Source organism: Tachypleus tridentatus, chromosome 4 (genome assembly GCF_004210375.1).
Source record: "Tachypleus tridentatus isolate NWPU-2018 chromosome 4, ASM421037v1, whole genome shotgun sequence".
NCBI classification, from domain to species: domain Eukaryota; kingdom Metazoa; phylum Arthropoda; class Merostomata; order Xiphosura; family Limulidae; genus Tachypleus; species Tachypleus tridentatus.
This window is the reverse complement of record NC_134828.1, coordinates 27,428,848-27,454,132: the sequence shown is the minus strand read 5'-3', so window position 1 is coordinate 27,454,132 and position 25,285 is coordinate 27,428,848. Positions and strand designations below refer to the sequence as shown.

The window sequence follows — 25,285 nt, the reverse complement described above, 5'->3', positions numbered from 1 at the left end:
TTGTTTCATCAAGTTTATTGTCAGATCGCTTTCTTCTACCTTGTGTTGGAACAATGTTAGGCCACAGTTCTGTACCATCATTCTATATGTGAAAACACTCTTTAATAAGCTACTTTATCAACAATAATATTGTTATGAGTATTATGACGTTATCATTTATAACAGTTTTCAATGATAGGTACCATGATGTCCCGTATGAAAGATTTTTTTATTTGGTGTGGCAAATTAGAAGCTTAAATGATACGTTTTTTTTTTTGGTTTGGCCAAAAGACATTACGATAAGAAGATGGGTTAATTACCAATCAGTGTTTCCCATTAACAAGCACGTAGTTTCTAATTCATTTTACTTTAAATTTTAAGCCACAATGGAAATTTTTGCTGTTCAAAACACCAAATGTAAAACTTAAATTTTGGACCAGTGTCTTTCTCTCCCTCTTTGTGTTTATAAATATATACATATAGTATCAATTTAAGCTTCTTTCTTTTTCAATTTTATAAGATGTTAGTGTGGTATTTATTATTTCTTCGTTTCACCATTTATAGATTGTTAAAAACCTCCAGCATCGCTATTCCAGCGCCATCAAAGCGAGGCCTCATCAAACATTATTAGGAAAATCTTAAAATTAAGAGAAATAACTTGAGATGGAAGATGAATATTTTGTTCGATTAAGCATTTACTTAATACTAAACAAAGTATGATAAAATATTTTATTTAGAGGAATTCTGTGTGACAATTTGAACAACGCCGTGTTTCTAAATGTTTGTTTCTTTATGTTATTTAGTTATACCACGCATGCGACGCCGAAGTTTACAACTTCTGTATGATGAGAGTAAGTGTTCTTCAGTTTTGCGACTTTTATTCCGCCATATTGGCTTTCTGGGTTACGTTAATAGCGATGGCGGACCTGCCAACGACACTTCAAAGCTTAGCGCACATGGCCGGAGCCGTGGGAATAGCCCTCGCGGTAGAATACGACAGGACAGGCTTGTGGGTTTTTGTGACGCCATGTGGAATAGGGCTTATCATCCTACTAATATCATGGGTAAGTCAACATATGTGACTGGTATCTTAACCACAGACAGTGATACATTTAACTTACACGTGCATGGATGAATAGATAAAAACTCGTAGTCTGCTAGTCTCCTCACCTTCTAGACAACAGATAACTATCTGTTACGTCTTCTATAGAATAAGAACAAATATCAACATTGTAATGTAGTTACTGTTTAACTGAAAGGGACTGGAAGATGGTCACTGACCAACACTAAAAAAAAATGTTTGAATTCTTAAGTGAAAGGCCCCTTAGTACAGCAGTATGTCTTCGGATTTACAACGCTAAAATCAGGGGTTCGATTCCCCTCGGTGGGCTGAGCAGATAGCCCTATGTGGCTTTGCTATAAGAAAAACACACACACATTTAATGAAAGAAACCTATATCGTTGATTGAACAGGTAGTGTCATCTGTATATGGGTACGAATCGTCAGAATCTTGTGTTAAACTTCACACATTCAGGTAGTGGGTGAAAGCACACCAAATTAAAATACAAATTTGACAGGATTGACACAGAACAGGCAGAACTGTTATATTAAAATAAGTGTATAAAGAAATCTGAAGCATATATTAATCTCAAATTACTGACTTGTTTTCATATTTTTCAACAATGATCCACGTATGGTATCAGGTAACTTTATGTTTATTACCTCAAAATAACCGATTAAATAATTTAAACTGAACGAAGTTACTCATTTTGTACGTAAGATACTAGCTATAACAACTAGTGGCATGGTGGTGTTTTTGTTTGTATTTTGTGTACGTTACTTCTACATTACTAGTAACCCTGTAACCAATAAAGTCACACATCCTGAAGTAACAGTTTAAAAGAATCGAAAGCTATATCCAAACTGTCTGTTATATCATGAAAAACATTACAATTTCTTCTCTTTCCAGTTAAGCCACTGTCGTTACGAAGGAGCTTGCTACCCTAGAAAAAGAACGTGGTTGCTCTGTCTGTTACCAGGGGTAATCAGTGTGTGTGTAGGAGTAATAATATTTACCATTCTTCAAACCGACGACAACTACAAGTATGTTCACAGCACGTGGCATATTTCTGTGGCATTATCAGTCTTGTTTCTTCTCCCAGAACGTCGAGAAACTAAAGGTGACTTCACAATCACTGTATACTGTTAAGTTATAAAACAGTTTTACTTGTTGTCTACTAATAGTTTTTATTTTCTCACACTAAAAGATTATATATATATATATATTTGTAAGTGTGGTCTCAATTTCTATGACTATTAAGTCAACGTTTTTCAAACTGGGGTTTGTGGATTCTCAATGGTCAGCATGTTATGTCCAAAATATTGGGGTTTGTCGATTCTCAAGAGTTGGCAACTCATGTCCAAAATATTATACATTTTTTTTTTGTCAGATTAAATTCACATGCATTAAAATATCGATAGGTTTGTGTGGTCCCAAATATACTTACTAACTCAATGGCCTTTTTAAATTAAAGTTTGACAACTGCTGACTTAAGTTACAAAAATCAAAACAGTAAGGCAGAGTTTCTCATGTTTACTGTAATCAGTTTTGACTGAATTTATTGACTGAAATCTTTACAAGTTCAACTTGGGTACAAATCAAATTCAAAATCACAGTACCACACTCTATACTCAATTAGGCTTAGTGCCTTCCGTAAATATTAAATGAAATCAATGTTCTTTTTCAATACAGTACTTGTGTATTAGTTCAAAAATTTATGATAAAAAGATAGAAAATATATAATTGTTGACTACTTACTGAGTTTTTGGTGCTCTCTTGTAGAGTTATGGTAAATCATGTTTTAATGAACATTTTCTTTAAACAAATGTTTGTTTATAACTTGGACAAAGCAGCCAATTTTGTAGGCCAATAAGAATGACTATTCTGAAATATGTACTGTGTATTTAATTTTGGAACCATCTTCCCAAGTGAGTAATTTTTACTTCGTTCCTGTATGAATTTTGTACCTGAAATGTTGTTTACATGCAAGTCCATTCAGATTAACTTTACACTTGAACTCTCAAGTTAAAGAATACATGGAGTATGTCTTCCCAATCCAACAAACAACTATTTCTTTTCTGTCTGATGAGAGCCCGCATACTTTGGACTTCATTCCTGCCACTCACTCTTGAATTGACTGCTTTGTTCACATCTGCAAAGTTAGAGAAAACATATATTTAATATCCTTTCTGTCATATTTAGTTGTGACTATGATGATTCACATGTTTTCTGTTTCATTCTCTTCTGCAGATCTGCCACAAGAGGGCTCTCACTTGAGTTGGAAACATCACGGATCATTCAAGTTTCTGCAATATAGTGAAACAGACATGCTATAGAACAAGATCATGATATATTAACCTAAAATAAAGTTACTTCTAAGTTAAAAGGTGCAGGGTCCAACAAGCCAACATCTGAAGTCTTCACGTACTGTGATATCAAATGGCAATAACTGTTTAAAACTTACTGATTTTTTAAAATTTTCGTTTTCTAATCAAGGAAGAAATAAGGGTAATTAGATCCAAAGCTAGTTTAGAAAACGAATGTTTACTCAAGAGTTCTGTAACAAATTAACAATGGAATCACCTCATTCTTTTTCTTGGGATGGTATTCTTCAACTCTAAAAGCAGGCAGACTTATCTATTCCAACAACCTAATGTTTCTCTGGATCTTTAAAATCACATAACCATCAGGGATCTTCTTACGTTGCTTCTTTAATCTAATACTAAGAGCTTGTATCAGTTGCTTCAAAGTTTACCTATTAAATCAGTGATGCATTGCAATGGTATGTCATTGCCTGCTGCATTTAAGTATAGAAACAATTTTCTACACTTGAAAGATTATTCTGTTTAAACTAACATGGAAGGAATACCTTATATACTACCGGAACAATTGCTCAGGAAAACTTCTTTCGATATGAATTTCGTAAATATTTTATGAGAAATATTTTTATACTGCATGTTCAACAACTTTCAAGTATTGTGGCATACGCTACCAACATATACTGTGATGAGTCTTTCCTTAGCAACTGATATATACCGAGGTGAGAATACCTTTGTTGCCTAGTGATCAATACGCACCGAGAGGAGAATGCTTTTGCTGCCTAGCGATCAATACACACTCAGAGGAGAAAGCCATTGTTGCCTAGCGATCATTACGCACCTGGAGGAGAATTCCTTTGCTACCTAGTGATCAATACGCACCGAGAGGAGAATGCTTTTGCTGCCTAGTGATCAATACGCACCGGGAGGAGAATTCCTTTGCTGCCTAGTGATCAATACGCACCGAGAGGAGAATGCTTTTGCTGCCTAGTGATCAATACGCACCGAGAGGAGAATGCTTTTGCTGTCTAGTGATCAATATGCACCAAGAGGAGAATGCTTTTGCTGCCTAGTGATCAATATGCACTGAGAGGAGAATGCTTTTGCTGCCTAGCGATCAATACACACCAGGAGGAGAATGCTTTTGCTGTCTAGTGATCAATACACACCGAGAGGAGAATGCTTTTGCTGCCTAGCAATCAATACACACCGAGAGGTGAATGTCTGTTGTTCAGAAGTTCATCTTTGTCACAAGTTTAGTAACACACTATTTTTTGTTAAATACCTTATTAAATAATTACTTAGAAGTTAAAGACATAATTCCCACTTTTTTATACACTGAAATCAGGTTTATTTTGGAACTTAGACAAATTTTGGTCATGAAAAATACAACGTGCACAGAGTGTTATTTAGTTCTGAATGTATCAATATTTACGTAATAATAAAATAAATAAATGATTATGTATTGCAAAATGGTCTTAGCCTTAAAGTTTGAGATGATCCCTAGTCACTTGGATTCCCTCAGTTAAGCAAACAAACAAAAAAAAAGAAGGAAAATCTATATTATTCATTTCAAAATTTTTATTGTGTCGTGGACAGGGACATCACTTGAGAGTTAGGGGTGCAAATATTTATTTCATTGTAATTTGCTAATCATGCTTGTGGGCATCAGTTTTGTTTTATTTAACTGTAGTGTATCTTGTATTATAAAACCTCCAGAACTTTTCAAAACAAAATCTTGTTAAATGTGTGAAAAGCTAGATGTTTTTACTAGAGATAAAAACGTGAATTATTAACCCGCAAAGAGGGTATTTGTATTTATTATAAAGTTACTATATCTGCTGCTGTCTCTAATTTTAAACTACTGAACTAGTCAGCAGCTTATTACCCACAATCTAAGCAAGGGACTGACCCTTACTCTTATAACATACCCAGTTTAAAGTGTGAAGTATATATTGTGGTGTGAAAAATATAACAAACCCAGCTATTAAATCCAGAGTTCTTTCACAGGGCAAACCCTCACTCACAATATGATGTCAGTTTTATATTCTTTAGAAATTCAGGAGGAACCTGCTTTAACTATTAGAGACACCTAACTGACGTACTTCAAAGTATGAAAACTTATTTCATGATATCACAAAGAAATAAGTTGTTGAATACGTTTTGTTCTCTCTCTCTCCACATTTTGCAAACTTAGCATCCATATTTTGTAAATACTTAAAAAATATTGATTAAGAACAAACATTTTGAAGGACGTGTTGTATTTATAAAGAACAAGAAAAATCTGTTTATGGGAGGGAGACCCACTTTCAGGATGCTGAAGACACCAAGAGTTGGGTGCATGCTGGTTATGTGTAGTTCTACTAATTTATATATTAGAGCAATACTACATCATAGTATGGCTGCATTAACCTGTATTTATTAAAATCTGTTCTGTTATTTGAATATGTATTATATTTGTACTTTGCATTTGATGTAGTTAAAGTCTGATTTCCAGAGGGCATTGTGATACAGTTTCAAGACAAAAGGTACTGGACCTAACAATCATGTTTTTATAGTTACTGCTTGACAGAGATGAAACTGAAGGTTCAATGGGTTCTCTCTCTGTCAGCCAGTATCTGCTCCTTTCTGTAATAAGTTACTTATTACTACAATAGCAGTAATCAGGTTAAGATATCTCTAATGCTGTGTAACAGTATTACTTAATGTTTTATCAGTGGTAAACTGTCTCTAGTGCTGTGTAAGAGCTGATTATATTAATACTGTCTAACCAGTAATATGATTACTCTGTCTGTGTAACAGCTGATTATATTACAATATTGTATTAGTTATATTCTGATTAAACTTTCTAGAGCTGACCATGTAACAGCTGATTATATTACTACAATGTCTTATCAGTTATCTTCTGTTATCTGTTTCTAGTGCTGAGTAACAACTGATTGCATTACCAGGATGTCTTACCAGTTTCTTAATGAAATACAATTTTTATATTAACAAAACTAAAAGGCGTTACTGCTGCTACATTATGCTGTTAATCCTGGACTCCAGGAGATTTGATACATGCTTTGTTTGTACAATCTTTAGATCCATGTTTGTACTTACATTTCCAGGGTAATCAGACAGATGTTTTGTACACACACAGCATTCTTCTTAATGTACTTTTCTTTATCAGAAGTTCATGTAGTTAGAAACATCACAAATGTTTCACTAAAACTCAAAAACTAATATACTTACTTAATACTTGTTTTTTTATTTGGTATTTAGTTTTGTTTCTTGAATTGTGTTTTTTCAGAAATCATTTTACTATGTCAAATTTCCATCCTATTAAACATCAACTGTAAAACAATTCAGATGTTTGTCTTGTCAGTAAAGATAGCTGTATACAACAATGTAGTATGGTGTTATATTAAACTGGCTATAGACATAGAACATGACAGTATCATGTAAAACAGCTGTACACAATAACGTAGTATGCTGTTATATTAAACTGGCTATAGACAAAGAACATGACACTATCATGTAAAACAGCTGTACACAATAACGTAGTATGCTGTTATATTAAACTGGCTATAGACAAAGAACATGACACTATCATGTAAAACAGCTGTACACAATAACGTAGTATGGTGTTATATTAAACTGGCTATAGACAAAGAACATGACAGTATCATGTAAAACAGTTGTACACAATAACGTAGTATGGTGTTATATTAAACTGGCTATAGACAAAGAACATGACACATCATGTAAAACAGCTGTACACAATAATAGTATGGTGTTATATTAAACTGGCTACAGACAAAAAACATGACAGTATCATGTAAAACAGCTGTACACAATAACGTAGTATGGTGTTATATTAAACTGGCTATAGACAAAGAACATGACACTATCATGTAAAACAGTTGTACACAATAACGTAGTATGGTGTTATATTAAACTGGCTATAGACAAAGAACATGACACTATCATGTAAAACAGCTGTACACAATAACGTAGTATGGTGTTATATTAAACTGGCTATAGACATAAAACATGACAGTATCATGTAAAACAGTTGTACACAATAACGTAGTATGGTGTTACATTAAACTGGCTATAGACAAAGAACATGACAGTATCATGTAAAACAGCTGTACACAACAATGCTGTATGCTTTTATATTGTACTTTATCTTATGAAAGCATCACTTCACAAACCAATTAATGTTTCATTTTATGGTTTTTACCAACTTACAGTCAGAAGGTGTTAAAAGTACTTAGCTCACTTCATTATCTCAGCTGAGACAAAACAAGTCACAGAATTAAAATATGCATATTTACTAAGAAGTATTTGTCATGACAGGTTTTTATTTGAAGCAAACCATTATAGTTTTGATAAATGAAACAAGTTAAACATTAAGACTGCATGTAAACAACTCTTATGAGGAAAACCAAGATGTTTTCCTGTTAACTTGAAAATAGCTACTGGTCAGTGATTTCTATGTTTTCCCTAACAACTGAGGTTGCTCCACAATGTCCAATGTAACAGGATTAATCACGTTTAAGCAAAAATAATGATTTTAAACCATGTTTATAGTTCTCTCGAGATCACCAAAGCAAAGAGTTATTTCGTTTAACAAATGGAAACATCCAAATTTATATCGAAATTATAGAAAAGAGAACAAACGGTATTATTTATCTAGAACTTAAAGTGATAATTTGTTTGTTGTTAAGAACAAAGCCACACAATGGGCTATCTGTGCTATGCCTACTATGGGTAACAAAACCTGGTTCTTCACAGAGTGAGCCTCCAGACTTACTGCTGAACCACTTGGAGGGAAACCAGCTTTAGTAGAAATAATTTCACTAACACTATATTTATGTGTGAGGGAAAAAAGCAGGTGGAAGCAAAACACAGCAACAAACAGAAAGTTAGAATACCTTAAATGTGTTACTAACGTACCAGTGTCAATATTTGAAGTTTTCCTGGTTTGGTACTGAGAAACAAATTGTTTTCTGACATACTAACTCTTTTGTAATTAAAATATTTTTCAGGGATGACACTATTAATTAGTGCTGTTTGATTTTTCTCTGTTTGGGATTCTTTTTCAGAAAATAAAATTAAAAAAAATTATTTGAAAGCTTAGGAATCATGTGACACAGAGAGAGGACTAATCTGATGAATCATCTCTTATATGTAGGAAAGAGGAACTGTTAGAGAATATACAACCCCTCTTACACACATTGTAATTTTTGATTAAACTAACTTGTGCATAGTAATGTATTTGATATTTACACTGTGCTGGTTAAACAGTCTGTCGACCAATACAGAAACTTTGAGATTATAATTATTTAGGAAAAAAACCCTTCAATTCTGAAATATTACTTGTATTTTGTCTGGAACTCCCCTTCACATTTAGTATGGTCTGTACAGAAATAAATAAAAGATAATGAAATCAGTCAATCATGACTGTAGCCATCTGTTAAGACAGTTAGGGTTGTCATACAACCAAGTATACGTTGAGTTAAAACTGCATAAAGTAACCACAACACTACTACCGATCATAGAATACCATAAAACAATCAGATGATTGATGCTCATGTTAACTACATCAGGAAGTTTCTAAGGATTATCAGTATTAACACACACTAGTCTGTATATCAGCAGACAATCCAATTATTTTGTTTCTCCCAAAACTGAAGAGTTTAAAATTCATGTACAATTCTAGCTCAGACAGTGCATCAAACTGATGCCAAAGAAGCTAACACTTGTCTAAAATGTAAAATCTGAAACAAATGTTTGACAATTACATTTTTCCCAGTTCTTCTGATCTAGCTTTCATGCGGTTGATGAATGCTTGCTTCTTAGTTTTTCTGAAATTTTCAAATGGATCACTTAGGCTCACTCCAAGACCCTTGTACATGTCTTGACGATCTCGCACCTCTCCAGAATGAATGGGATCCTGGATACCTTGCTCGGTGGCTCCAAGACCAGCTCCAGACCAACCTGGAACAAAAAGAAAATCTATCAATTATCCAGCAACAACAGTTTGAGAAAAATGACTGTGAAAAACACTAAAAACAAGATGGATTACAGGGTTTACAATGTACTCTAATGTTAATTAACATACAACACATGTAAACATCTTAACTAACATTCATTGACACATACAAACAGTATAAACCATATCCAAGTTAGTGTTTATTAACATGCAAGATAATAACTGTAGAAACCACATATAAACAAGTTTACTAACACAAGAGAAAAGCATGAACCACACCTAAACTAACACACAAGATACAAACTGTGTAAAACAAATTTGTTCACAACTGTTTAGGAAAATGAACCAATATAAACTTCTTGGTTTGTAATCTTTTTTTCACATGAAATCAAAGCAGTTAAAATGATTTAGACTTAATGGAATCTTTTCTCATTATCTTGTGACCTAATCAATTAATGGAACAACAACATATTTTTGCTGGTTTTCTTTTCTCCTAGGTGACTACACATATAATCAAAACAAAATAATAAAAGATTTTGTTCAGAAAGTGTTTAAAACATTCACAGAGTTTGGATACAAAGCTGTAAACTTCTTACACAAGGAAAGAAGTGGCAGTAAGGTACAACCATTACTGGGTAGGTTGAATAAACTTCAGTGTTATAAACCTAGTGTCCAAGACTTGTAAAATGGGTTTAAAAACTAGCAATAAAGATAGTAGCTATTTCAAGGTCTGATGAAAAAGTAATGACCAAGTTCAGTACAGGAGAAACTGAGTTACGACCAAGTTCAGTGCAGGAGAAACTGAGTTACGACCAAGTTCAGTACAGGAGAAACTGTGTTACAACCAAGTTCAGTGCAGAACAAACTGAGTTACGACCAAGTTCAGTGCAGAACAAACTGAGTTACGACCAAGTTCAGTACAGAACAAACTGAGTTACGACCAAGTTCAGTGCAGGACAAACTGAGTTACAACCAAGTTCAGTGCAGGACAAACTGAGTTACGACCAAGTTCAGTACAGGAGAAACTGAGTTACAACCAAGTTCAGTGCAGGACAAACTGAGTTACAACCAAGTTCAGTGCAGGACAAACTGAGTTACGACCAAGTTCAGTACAGGAGAAACTGTGTTCACAACTCACATCAAGCTTAATTTCCTTATCTTTTAGAAGTAGTAAATGACACATATTCGTAATGATTCCTCAAGAAAGTATTAATTTTTTCTACGTTACTCTATTCAGGTACTGATGGATTAAGATAGACCACTAATGTTTTTAACAGATTTGAAATTCTTTGCTGAGATCTGTATATTTCTTGACATGTCACACCACTCATTGTTTAGTAAGAGATCTGTGAACTTACAAACATGCGACACCGCTCACTGTTTAGTTGGAGATCTGTGAATTTATGAACATGGGACACTGCTCACTGTTTAGTTGGAGATCTGTGATTTTTCAACATGTAACACTACCCACAGTTTAGTTTGTGACTTATGATTTTTTCAACATGTAACAATACCCACAGTTTAGTTAGTGACTTACGATTTTTTCAACATGTAACACTACCCACAGTTTAGTTAGTGACTTACGATTTTTTCAACATGTAACACTACCCACAGTTTAGTTAGTGATCTGTGATTTTATCAACATGTAACACTACCCACAGTTTAGTTAGTGACTTGTGAATTTTTCAACATGTAACACTACCCACAGTTTAGTTAGTGACTCTGTGAATTTTTGAACATGTAACACTACCCACAGTTTAGTTAGTGACTTGTGATTTTATCAACATGTAACACTGCCCACAGTTTAGTTAGTGACTGTGATTTTTCAACATGTAACACTATCCACAGTTTAGTTAGTGACTTGTGATTTTTTCAACATGTAACACTACCCACAGTTTAGTTAGTGACTTGTGATTTTTTCAACATGTAACACTATCCACAGTTTAGTTAGTGACTTACGATTTTTTCAACATGTAACACTACCCACAGTTTAGTTATTGACTTGTGATTTTTTCAACATGTAACACTACCCACAGTTTAGTTAGTGACTTGTGATTTTTTCAACATGTAACACTACCCACAGTTTAGTTAGTGACTTGTGATTTTTTCAACATGTAACACTACCCACAGTTTAGTTATTGACTTACAATTTTTTCAACATGTAACACTACCCACAGTTTAGTTAGTGACTTGTGATTTTTTCAACATGTAACACTACCCACAGTTTAGTTAGTGACTTACGATGTTTTCAACATGTAACACAGTTGTTTTGTTAGTGAGCTGCCATTTTTTGAAAAGTGACATAAGAGACTGTAGTTACTGGCTTTTCTTTAATTAAACTTATATCTAACTTACCCATTTGTTTTAGAAGTTGGTGTCCTTTGTTGGATTCATCAAGCCTTCTGGTCATACCACTACCAGCATAGGTTGATCCACTGAACAGAAGAGAAATAATTTAATGTATCAAATGAATACATTAAAATATCATAACTACTGCTATCTACTGCAAACCTACACATAAACTAGCTGCTACTGATTATAAACATAGATGATAATTTATGCTACCTAGTATAAACCTTCAAGATAACTTCCTCTTCTCACTGTAGTTTTACATGATAACTAGTTGTTACCTAATGTAAGTCTATAGGATAAATAACTGCTACCTACTGTAAATCTAAATATTAAATAACTGCCACCAATTATGAATTTTCACATTAAGTAGCTGTCATCTAGTGTAAACTTAAAGGATAACTAGCTACAACCTTCTGAAACCTAAATATCGAATTGCTACTACCTACATAATTATAATGGCATTAAATATAAATATCGTTTTAAAAACAGAACTCACAAAAATGATGGAGGAGTGGGACTTCGTTCTGGACTTCTTCTGTGAGGTGGAGAAGTTGACCGAGACCGTGATCTTGACCGGGACCTTGACCTGGACCTCCTCGATCGATGATACGGGGGGGTTCTTGACCTGGATCTCGATCTTGAGCGTGAACGCGATCTGGATGGCGATCGAGAACTGGACCTCGACCTACTCTTACTCCGACTTCTACTTCTACTTCCACTAGGGCTACGGCTTTTTTCCTGTCTGGCTGGGGGACTATATATTCAATGATACCACATAATAATATTACTAGAAACCAGCTTGAAATTTATGATATGTTATGATCCAGTTTAGACTGATAAATTTTAAATCAAGTCTGGGAAGACAAGACAATCTGTTGTTATGATGTATATTTCTCCTTTAACTGCTAAAACTAATTATTCACATAGAATAACGTTTAATTTATTCTCATTGCTTATTATTCATCTTTATACAATCTTAGATCCCTCATACTCAATAAAAACATTCAACTTCTCATTATATTCATTAACTTTTCAATCAGACAAGTTACTGCCTAATTTTACTTCAGGAAAGAGCCATTCCTGAGCTACGGTAACAATTTGTACATCCAATCATCTTGCAACTGTCTATCCCAGATCTATTTGTTGGAATTCGGTTGAGGTGTATTGATCTGCAGATATGGGTGGAGCAAAAACATTAACACAGCTAAAAAAATTACATAATTAGACTTTGTAGACCAAAGGTCTTCCATTGCCCATTTATGAAAACAAGCAAGACACGCAAGTTTAGCATTTTGAATAAACTGTATCTGATGTGTTGAATAGCATCAATAAAGTAAAGGATGATGTGAGTACAGTGGAAAAAAACATGTTGTACCAGATTTAGAGAAAGCAAGTCTATTGTGTTGAATGGTATCCGTACAGAAAGGGAACGTGTGAGTATAGTGGATAAAAATATGATGGATCAGATTTAGAGAAAGCAACTCTATTGTGTTGAACAGTATTGGTACAGAAAGAAAACGTGAGAGTATAGTGGATAAAAACACATTGGACCAAATTTAAAGAAAGCAAATCTATTGTGTTGAACAGTATTGGTACAGAAAGGGAACGTGTGAGTATAGTAGATAAAAACATCTTGGACCAGATTTAGAGAAAGCAAACACCAAGTTACTGTCTACAGGAATGTCAATCTTAGCTGCTAGCAACCAAATAACAAGTTACTGTCTACAGAAATATCACCTCTTGCTTTCCCTGTAGTGTCGTCTAGGAGGAGTGTCTGATCTATTGCACTGGCGTAGTATTGGCAATTTCCTAGGATTTTCTCCTTCTCTATATTGTTCACTTTTTACACTTGGTATTGGCTCCTCTGGTGGACATTCTCCTCTTTCAATCATATCCTGTCGATGCTTTCGAGCCTGAGCTTTGGCTTTAAAGAACTCATATAGACCTAACTGTTCCCAGCCTTCACTTCAAGGTTAAAAAAGTAATAAAGTTTCAAGTACATTTAAGTATACATGACAAGAAACAGATATGCATATATTTAGCTGTAGCTTAGAATACATACTTTTAGGGATAAACAAATGACTTGCAAACAGGTAAGTAGGATCAGTTTTGATTTTTAACACTTTAGAGAAGCCTGAAGTTTACCAATGCAACACAAACACCTAATTTCTTATATAAATATTTGTTACTATTTTCTGAGTGGTGATTTCAGTTTTAAATCCAACATTTTTCTTCAGCTTTTTACTTTAATCCAATGAAGATATGAAACATAAAAAATGCTAACCTATTTCTCGGTCTCTCATGAGAAGGAGCACTGTAAAATATCTCAACTGCTGTAAGCAGTCGTTCTGTAGGTGGTGCTGGTGGTGGCAGACAAATTGCTTTAGGATCTAAAGGTTTATATTCTGGGTCTTCAAGCTATAAAATGAAACTTAATTAATTTAATGCAAACTTAAAGCAGTAATAAAAAAATGCACTTGATCTTAAAACATTAGGCTTAACAGTGTAGGTAATACATTAGTATATACATTTAGCATTGAGTATTTATTTCCAAGTTACAAATACAATGGTAAAGACAAGTGTTGGAATTAAACTTAATTAATTTAATGCAAACTTAAAGCAGTAATAAAAAAAATAATGCATTTGATCTTAAAACATTAGGCTTAACAGTGTAGGTAATAGGTCATTGGTACATACATTTAGCATTGAATATTTATTTACAAGTTACAAATACAATGGTAAAATTAGAGAAAAACATCATAAATTTAAGAATATTAAATTAACTGGTGTGATGGGAGATTTAGAAGATTAAAAATGCTGGTCAAGGAAATTAGGATATCAAAAAGGTTGGCTGAAAATGTAAAAATTAACAGTAAGAAATTCTTTAATACATTAAAGGTAAACAAAATATTAAAATGAGGATAGGACCCTTTAGGAATGATAAAGGAAGGCTCATATCTGATGATTATGAAATGGTTAGGTTATTAAATTTGGTTTTTCTTCAGTTTTTATAAATTAAATTTTGAGTAATATTTATCATCTTGAACAGATGACAGATGTAAATGAAATCAAACAAGATGAGTGCATTAATTCTGAATTTGTTAGGAAGAAACTGGGAAGTTTAAAAGATAAGATTTCTCAGCTGGATATTTCCCCCAATGGTTTTGAAGGAGGTTAAGCATTGGACATGCACACTACTTACTGTTTTGTTATGCCAGTCATTGAATAGTGGGCAGCTACCAGAGGATTGGAAATTAGCTAATATAGTTCCTCTTTTCAAGAGAGATGATAAAAATTGTCCCAGTAATTAAAGGCCTGTTAAGTCTTACATCAATCATGGGAAATGTTTTGGAAAGTCTAATAAAAATTCTTTGCAAAGTCATTTAACAAAGATTAGACTTTTATTGGATAATCAACATGGTTTCACTAGGGGAAAATCTTCCTTATAAATCTTTTGACATTATTAGAAAAGGTTATTCCTTATGTAAATAAGGGTAAGTGTGTAGGATTTGGTGTATCTGGATTTTCAAAAAGCATTTTACAAACTGCCACATGAAAGGCTTGTGAAAAAACACTATTTCTATAGGCATGGGCAATAAGTTAGCAAACAGGATAGAACAGTGGCTGGATGGAAGAAAGTAGAGGTTGTTATAAATGGGGTTCAGTCAAACTGGTTTAATGTTGTAAGTGGGATAACACAGGGCTCAACCTAGGGGTCTTTGCCCTTTTCAATTTAAATCAAAGAAACAGATGAAGGAATGGTCAATAAATTACTTAAATTTGATGATTATATTAATGTCTTGGTTGTTGATAGCTGTGAAGAGGATGCTGCTGATTTACAAAAGGATTTAGATCATTAAGTGAGTGAAGGAAATAAAGGGGCAAATGAATTTTAATTATAATAAATACAAGATAATATATGTGGGTTATCATAATTTGAATTATAAGTTTACCTAGGATGGGAATAACCTTAACAGTGTTATAAAAGAAAGGAATCTTGGTGTAATAGTCTATTATCCAAACAATGTGCTGTTACTAGCAACAAGGCAAATAGGTGTTGGGGTTGTATCTATAGAAATACTGAATACAAATCTAGAGACCACATTTGGGGTACTGTGTTCAATTTTGGGCTCTTACCATGGGAAGGACATTGAAATGTTGGAAAAGGTTTAGAGGAGAGTTATTAGAATAGTGCCTGGTATGGAGGGGGTTGTCATATGAGAAGTTGAAATTTCTTAATCTGTTGAAACATATATAGAGTAAATATTGATCTGACTGAGGTATTAAAAGTATAAAGGGAACTGAGAGTAACAATGCATCATCTTTTTTTTCATACTTAACAGAGATAAAAGAAGGACTAGGAGACAAATATAAATTTTGGCAGGGTAGGAGTCATCTTCAATTGAGACAGTTTTATTTTTCTAACCATTATTGGTCTTTTGGAATGGGTTACCTTCAGATGTAGTAAATATTATGCAGGAAATAAATGTAAGATTAAGGAAAAGCTTCATAACTATATGAATGATCAGGCTTGGATTTAAGATGTTCAGTATCTGTTGACTATCATTTATTTGCTTTATTGCTTATAGTTGTTTTCACAAAATTAAACCTACTGTTTACCATTTGCCATCTTTTGAAATTTTCATTACTGCAAGTTTTATGTTCTTTATTGTGACTTGTATGTATGCTCTGATTAAAAAATATTAAAATACCACTTACCTTCACTAGAGGTACCATCAGCCCAGCAGGAAGGTCATAATATGGTACATCTGGGGCGTGGTATTCACTTGCTTCGGACATTGTCATGCCTTGAGGAAGAGGAGTAGGTCCTCCAGGAAAGCCTATAAAAATAGTTATCCTCAATTTAATGTAGGTTTCTAAAAAGAAAGTTACATGTTTTTCACAATTATTTTCAGATATAACAGTGGTAAATTAAGACAGAGAGAATACAATCATCTTCATAAAGTAAGACAGAGAGAATACAATCATCTTCATAAAGTAAGACAGAGAGAATACAATCATCTTCATAAAGTAAGACAGAGAGAATACAATCATCTTCATAAAGTAAGACAGAGAGAATACAATCATCTTCATAAAGTAAGACAGAGAGAATACAATCATCTTCATAAAGTAAGACAGAGAGAATACAATCATCTTCATAAAGTAAGACAGAGAGAATACAATCATCTTCATAAAGTAAGACAGAGAGAATACAATCATCTTCATAAAGTAAGACAGAGAGAATACAATCATCTTCATAAAGTAAGACAGATAGAATACAATCATCTTCATAAAGTAAGACAGAGAGAATACAATCATCTTCATAAAGTAAGACAGAGAGAATACAATCATCTTCATAAAGTAAGACAGAGAGAATACAATCATCTTCATAAAGTAAGACAGAGAGAATACAATCATCTTCATAAAGTAAGACAGAGAGAATACAATCATCTTCATAAAGTAAGACAGATAGAATACAATCATCTTCATAAAGTAAGACAGATAGAATACAATCATCTTCATAAAGTAAGACAGATAGAATACAATCATCTTCATGCTTCTGCTAATCAGCCTTTGAAGATAAAAGTTTTATATTTCAACTACACACAGAACAAACACAAAGTATGTATTAGCTGCTAACAGTTTCCTAATCTTCTCCACTACACAGAACAAACACAAAGTATGTATAAGCTGCTAACAGTTTCCTAATCTTCTCCCCTACACAGAACAAACACAAAGTATGTATGAGCTGCTAACAGTTTCCTAATCTTCTCCCCTACACAGAACAAACACAAAGTATGTATGAGCTGCTAACAGTTTCCTAATCTTCTCCCCTACACAGAACAAACACAAAGTATGTATGAGCTGCTAACAGTTTCTTAATATTCTCCATTACACACAGAACAAACACAAAGTATGTATGAGCTGCTAACAGTTTCCTAATCTTCTCCATTACACACAGAACAAACACAAAGTATGTATAAGCTAACAGTTTCCTAATCTTCTCCAGTACACAGAACAAACACAAAGTATGTATTAGCTGCTAATAGTTTTTTAATCTTCTCCACTACACAGAACAAACACAAAGTATGTATTAGCTGCTAATAGGTTTTTAATCTTCTCCCCTACACAGAACAAACACAAAGTATGTATCAATTGCTAACAGTTTCATAATCTTATTAACTAAACTCAGAACAAATAAACACAAAGTATGTATTAATTGCTAACAGTTTCATAATCTTATTAGCTAAACTCAGAACAAACAAATACAAAGTATGTATTAGCTGCTAATAGGTTTTTAATCTTCTCCACTACACAGAACAAACACAAAGTATGTGTGAGCTGCTAATAGTATCTTAATCTTCTCAACTACATCCAGAACAAATAAACACAAAGTACGTATCAATTGCTAACAGTTTCATAATCTTATTAACTAAACTCAGAACAAATCGACACAAAGTATGTATTAATTGCTAACAGTTTCATAATCTTATTAACTAAACTCAGAACAGAACAAATACAAAGTATGTATTAGCTGCTAATAGGTTTTTAATCTTCTCCACTACACAGAACAAACACAAAGTATGTATGAGCTGCTAATAGTATCTTAATCTTCTCAACTACATCCAGAACAAATAAACACAAAGTATGTATCAATTGCTAACAGTTTCATAATCTTATTAACTAAACTCAGAACAAATAAACAGGAAGTGTGTTTGAATTTCTAATAGTTTCTTAAGCCTTGTATCTTATGTTTTTACAAAATAACATGATGGCATCATGTTTGATCTATCCTTTAAAATTACCTGCAAAATCAAATTATAACCAAAGTTTTGAAATTTCAGTTTCTTTATGTGTTATTTTAATAATTGTAAAAATCCAAATTGCTGGTCTTATTTTTCAATCTCTGCCCTGTTTTGATCTACAAAGATCTTGTACATTGAAATAATGTAATACATTATCTTAAAAGGTCACATGGTCATGATGCTTTGTGTTTCAGATATGGTGATATTTAACAGCTATTTATTTCGATAAAATAACATCAGAAGTGGTCAGTTTTATACCACAGAAATGGTATTGGCTTAACTGAATAATAAATATTTCACATAAACATATTATTTAGTTTCAACAGAGTTTACAACAACTGCACAAGTATCAAGTTAATAACCATGACACTCAGTAATAAAATGAAAATCACAGTCCTACCTTGAGGAGCCATCCCTCCCACAGGTGGCCCACTGAAGTTTTGAGTGTACGGTCCATAGTCATGAGGTGGAAGAGGGGTGTATGCTGGAGCTCCTTGTGGTGGCATGTAACTAGGTGGTGGTTGACTGAAAGGTGGTGGTGGACCTAGAGGATAATGTTGTGAATGTGGAGGTCCTCCAAAATGAGCAGGAGGCCCATTAGCTATTGGACCTTGCGGGTGCAAAGGTGCCCCTGCTGACCATTGTAATAATCTTGAGATGTAGTAATGTTGGAATTTGAAGCAGAACTGGGAGGTGGCTGGCCTACATGTGATTTAAAATCAAATCATTAACTTGCACATGTGAAAAAAACAGGTTGAATGATTTTGTTTATCCATGAAAATATTACAGTAATACTTAGATCACATGCAGTGTTATAACTACTCTTAAAAAGCTTACATATTGAACATATGCACACACACTATTCAAATCCAGATTCATATCATTCATTACATAAAACTCTGTTAAAGATCTTAACCTAGTGTACAGAAGCATATACAGGGTGTTCGGAAAGTCACTGTGCAGTTTTGTCTGTTAATAAATATGTAAGTGCACAGTAACTTTTCGAACACCCTGTACAAACTAAAATATATCTACATGATGACAATCCACTGTAAGTTACGTAATATTTCATTTATTCAGATTTATATCTTGTACCAGTCAAAAATATAAATGAAATTCATAAAAGATCACAGGGAATACCTATAGCCTTGTCCTCACCTGATGACCAAGTTAAATGAGACATAATGACAATAATGCAGTTTTTCATCAGTCCACAGAGGAAAAATTTGTTTCAGTACAACTTTGAGTACACAGTGTTAGTATGAAAGCAAAGGATAATTTTCATACCTCTCAGAATTTCCATATATAATTGTTCTCTGTGTTTACCTTCTACTCACAAGTAACAAAGTTCTGTATCATATTTATTACAACTTGCACAGTCACTACTTTCAATAATAAGTGGCAAACCTAAAAGCTTGTAACTTAACACATGAGACTCTACAAGTGCGATGAGAAGTGTTTAAAAAAAAAGTAAAAGTGTTCTGAGAAATTCAGGTGATGTATAACAATATAGCATTTCTTATTACAGTCTAGGTAGCTTTAATTTGATGCAGAAAGAAGCAATTAATGCTTTAAGATACAAGTATACCTTATATAAAAAAGATCTGTAAGAGCTTCAAAACCATAAAATGTATTATTATAGCTGTGTTTAAATCACCACAAATACTCTTAGCCTTTTCTTGTTGACCTGTTCCATATCAATAACTAGGCAAGTTTTGACTCTGAATGCTGTTTACTGCACACATGTCAAGAAAAGCTATGTACATTCTACTTTGTTGTCCTAAACCAGATTTCTCTATTTGCAGTCATGGTGACATAACATATTCTTCCTGATTGCAGTAAGATGAGTAGGAACACATTGCAGAATAAAAACTTGGCTGAAAATCATTTTAATTTAAAAAATTGTAAATTTGAATTAGGTAGGCTTACCTCTGAATTACTGTTTGCCAGAATATCCCATGCTGAGATGGAAGAAGGAAGCAAAAAGAGTCATAATAAAAGATAACCAGACCATCTGATACTCAGATGTGAAAGGTACTATACCTAGACTACAGCAAACTTAAAGTATTGTAGGCAGACAGAGCTGGAGTCAAATCCAGAATCAGAGCAATAGTCATCAGACAAGATTCTTCTGGAAGAATTGAATGAAGAGGACCAGCTTTGAAAACAACTGGATCTGAAAATGCAGACATTCAGAAGGTAAAGCATTCTTCTCAGTAAAGTACCCCTTTGATCAGGACACCATATAAACATACGGGGGGGGGGGATATGAGTGGCATGGATATAACTGAGTTGCCACTCTTATGTGTGGTTCCAGGTCGTAGTTATGATCAGAGCTTAAAGCAACATCCTGTACCAGATAGTGGAAAATTTTCAGTGGAGAAAATATGTAACTTAGCAGAGATAGGACGTACTTATGAGACTATAATCCCAATCGTCCTAAACTGAAAAGGTTAGCAGAGTATCTGTGGAGAGTTGAAATTAGTCAGGTGGTCCTGATAAGAAGCTTAACAATTCTACAAAAATTAAATGGGTCAGATAATTCTAATTATAGGCTTAACAATGCCAAGAGAATTCAATGGGTCAGATGGTCCTGATGATAGGCTTAACAATGCCAAGAGAATTCAATGGGTCAGATGGTCCTGATGATAGGCTTAACAATGCCAAGAGAATTCAATGGGAATGCAGAATAAAGAATTCTAAGTGTTTAGAAAAGATCACGTCATAGTATATTAACCACATCACATCTGCCACATTCAACATTTGTCCAATACCAGGGCTCATCAGATACACAGTACTGGTACTATTTACGTTATCAACTTTCATGGACAATGACTTTTATGGTATAAAAAAAAATTAAATAAATGAATAGTAATTATTAACATTTCTTTACTTAAGTCATTTACTCATAAGATTTAATGGAGTTGGAACTGTTAACACAATAGTATTTTCAACACCAATTATTTTATTTAAGCAAGAGAAAGTGAAAATAAAGATATGTGGTATAACACATCTTAGCTAGAGCTATGAAACAAATTGACAAAGAATTCACACTGGTTTGAAGAATCATCACAGAATACTAACAGAACCATAAAAATGAAAAGACAGAGATATGATGTAAGTAATATTTAAAAACATGTTTAGATTCATCCACATACTGGCCAGAAGAATATCCTCCACTATTCTGCACGTGAGATGCCAAAGATGTTGAATATGATAAGATGGAACCTCACATTCACCTAAAAAGTGATTAGGTACATTACAGTAAACAAGATGGATCAGTTATTACAGCCAATTTGTTAATGCAGTAAGAGGAAAGCCCAATGAACAATCTGCTTCAGTATCCTTGAATGACTTGTTGTGCATGAGATAATTAACAGAGATTACTAGACATAAAAAACAATCCTCAGAACAATAATCTGGGCCAGTTAGGATGAGCAACACAAGGTGAGAAACAGTGATTACCTCACTCATAGCCCATGTCTCGTGTAGGAAGAGTCTCTCTAAATACAAGTATAGAACCTCCAAAAAAAATAAGGTGTGCGATGCACTAAGGTTACGTAACTGAATGTCTTCTAACTGATAAAAACAAATGTACAAAATATGTCTTGAGAGAAAGATGATAAAGAGAGTATCTCATTAAGAATTAAAAAGGAGGACATCTTTGGAAACACAAGACTATCCTGGACTAGTACAACTGTCCAAAGATAAAATTCCAGGACATTAGGAGAGGACAAAGTACAAAAGCATGAACAAGCATACAATGTTTTGAATGACAGATTATTCAATTATTAACCCTTTCACTATAGTTAGGATGAATATTTCCCAGCCACAGTGAAAGGGTTAAATCTAATAACTATTAAAGTTTAAATATTATGTAATAATAAAAAAATACATAAAGTTTAATTTAATAACATTAAATTTAAATACTACTTTCTCATGCTTAAAAAATAAACCAAATACTCATACTGAAAGCAAAATTTACATTTTAATATTTTACATTTTTAACAGCAGTTTGTCACTGTATTTGTCAAGAGGATCTTGTAAGATTATGTAGTAGTAAGAACACAGAAAGACAAGTAAACCCTGGGAATCGATTTAACTCTTTAAACCCTTTCTGCATGTCATGAGATTTTACTAATTTACACTCAATATTTAACTAAACCACTTTACTATGAAATGATTATTATCAAGTACATTATAACAAAATATGTAATTTTATTTACGTTTTATTAACTTATTTTAAAAAGAAACATCTAAAACAGCAATTAAAACTGCAGGTTTTGTTATCACATGATCCACTCGTACTTAAAATTCTCTCAAGTTTAAGAGCTCTTAGACAAGAAACAGTGAGAAGCTAATATAGACTGTCAGCATAGGTGGACAAAGTACATTTCCAGCTGTTTTTCATTATCAGGGGGTAACTTCCAAAAATTTCTCCCCACGTGAAACAACATTCTAATATTTCTAAGTTTAAAGTCAGCCATATCCACTTCCAAAGTCAAAGCTGTGTTGCCATGCGACAGTTTGAAATTTAATGGCATGTTTACAACCAATAAAAAGAGCTGATTTTTCACTGTTCAGTTATAGCCTAAAGAAACCTCTACCAATGTATACATCTGTAGCATGACAGAGAAAAGACACACAAGTTCATTGCTGTCTTGAGGTATACATAGCACTTAGCAAGTGTTCCTTGCCTTATATGTATTAGTTTGCTAAACAGTTAGGTAGATTTACACCTTAATTAATTATGTATTATTAGTGTGTTAAAATTGCATATTTGAAATATTTATTATTTTTATGTGTGTTAATACTTTTTTGTAGCTCAGCTTGTCAAAACGTCTAGCCGATGGTGTCATTTGTGTGTGTGTAAGCTAGATATTTCAAGTTTGTGCATGAGACTTCCCCTGTGTAATTACAGAGCACATGTTGAGAGTTCCCATCAAGAATAAAAGACAAATAATTGTAAAAGATAATTAAAAATAAACTACAAGTGAAAAGATAAAGAAGTGAAATTATGAATATTACAAAAAGAAGTTTCAAATCTATTCTACAAAAATTTAAAAGGTATATAAATATTTCCATTCCTTAATGTTAAACATTTCATTGCACTGTATGTTGATTATAATATCTGGAGTTATTGACAATATTTAGAATATGGAAAACAACATATGAACATTTACCTTAAAGAAAACTTTTGACATTAATTTAGGAGGTTCTAGAAATTATACAAATAAAATGTTAAAACTGTGATATAATAAATAGTATTTTTATACTCAAAATGAAGATCATGTCATGTGAACTATTCAGAGCTCGAATGCAAATAACTACATTAAATAATGAATGTGTTATAATAAATAGTAGAAAATATCAAAACTAAATATTTTATTTTTCTAAAACTACATAATTTTAGGACCATTCAAATCAAATTTAAAAGGATTTTATAAACTAATTTGGTTTTTTATAAAAAACTTTCATGAGAATTACTTACCTATTTACATTGTGGCATTTCCAATGTTTATCATAAGATATTTTGAACACAAGTTTGCTCCTGTTTTGTTTTTAAGTACATTGTCAGTTCTTGGCCAGTAATAATGATATGCATGAATGTGGTAAAGACAAAATAAAATATTTAAAGAGCAGATGAAGATTGAAAGTTCACAATATATCTGTCAACGAGAACATCCAATTTATGGCAGGAAAGTGAAACTTTATGCAGTTTTACCTAGAGCTTGTGGAGTAAGCCACATGGAAGGTGAGAAACTTTGGAAAAAGCAACACGTTTAATGCATTACTTCAAGACCATTTAGAACCAACATTCACGTACTTGACAGAAGTAAGAACAACTCAATAAGAAAAGGTTTATACTATTTCAGAAGCTAGTCTACACAATTTGAAAGTATGTTTTCAAGTTTTATTGAACACGTTATTAAAGTTGTAAAATCAGTGTAAACAGCAGCAAAAACATATACGATACCAGACGGATATTCGTCTTGGTGACTTTACTACTTATCTTTGATTTTTTTTCTACTTATACTTAATAGAATATTACATTGATATTTTTCTCAGTGACCTTGTACCTAAAGGTTTAATTTTTTTTCTTATTTTTATTTAATTAAAATAATATTCATCAATACTAAAATGAATATACATAAATTTGGCACCTGGCGGATTAGAAAGAGAATTTGATCCCAGGCCTAGACCAGGAGCCTGACCTTGACCCTGGGAGGGTGGAACACTAGCTGGAGGTTGAGAAGCAGGCAGTGATGTTTGAGAGTATGCTGGAGATTCTGTCGGTGCAGGATGGATCAATGGATAAGACTGGTGAGTGAGCGTCGGCACTTGCTGCTGTGTCTGAGGTTGAGAGGCAGTAGCCTGCCCTTGAGGCTGAGACTGGAATGCAGGGGCAAACTGTTATTAATAAAAGAAAAAAAAAGGATAATCAGGTAAGTGTAATGCATAATTTATATCTACGTTTCTTCTTCAAATCACCTGCAGCACCAATACATGCTTTCTGTGGGAGAATATTGTTTCACAAGTTATATATATATCTTGTGATGGAGGGTAAAGATAAAGGAATAAAATGATGTATAAAAAATTAGTTTTCTACACAAAAAAACAAAACTTGCAACGTATTTCACAATAACAGAATACATTTTTCTTGACTGCAATTTAGACAGCAAGTTTTCTGTTATTTTTATTCAAAGAGTACAAGGCAACGAGAGTCTTCCTACAACATCTACTGACTGCTCATTGTTCTTTTCAAGTTTCTCTAAATCATCGACA

At 33.2% G+C, this 25,285-nt stretch overlaps 3 protein-coding genes across 3 annotated transcripts in view; 2 read left to right on the top strand and 1 right to left on the bottom strand.

Moving 5' to 3' along the window:
* Positions 1–2,160, top strand: part of LOC143248736 (uncharacterized) — a 33,699-nt gene extending 31,539 nt beyond the window's left edge. Inside the window, exons 10-11 of the mRNA XM_076497409.1 lie at positions 783–1,043; positions 1,950–2,160. The gene's annotated coding sequence lies outside the window, so the exon portion shown is untranslated. The remainder of the gene's footprint in view (positions 1–782; positions 1,044–1,949) is intronic.
* On the top strand, positions 897–2,189 carry LOC143248086 (post-GPI attachment to proteins factor 6-like). The gene is made up of 2 exons (XM_076496522.1): positions 897–1,043; positions 1,950–2,189. The coding sequence occupies exons 1-2, from the start codon at positions 897–899 to the stop codon at positions 2,187–2,189; spliced, it is 387 nt and encodes a 128-aa protein (XP_076352637.1).
* Positions 2,190–2,571: 382 nt separating this feature from the next.
* scaf6 (SR-related CTD associated factor 6) overlaps positions 2,572–25,285 on the bottom strand; it is a 44,518-nt gene continuing 21,804 nt past the window's right edge. Inside the window, 10 exon segments of the mRNA XM_076497410.1 lie at positions 2,572–3,192; positions 9,151–9,346; positions 11,697–11,776; positions 12,190–12,447; positions 13,431–13,658; positions 13,978–14,111; positions 16,413–16,534; positions 18,900–19,101; positions 19,104–19,201; positions 24,664–24,910. Coding sequence (XP_076353525.1) covers positions 3,150–3,192; positions 9,151–9,346; positions 11,697–11,776; positions 12,190–12,447; positions 13,431–13,658; positions 13,978–14,111; positions 16,413–16,534; positions 18,900–19,101; positions 19,104–19,201; positions 24,664–24,910 — 1,608 coding nt within the window. The 3' untranslated portion in view covers positions 2,572–3,149.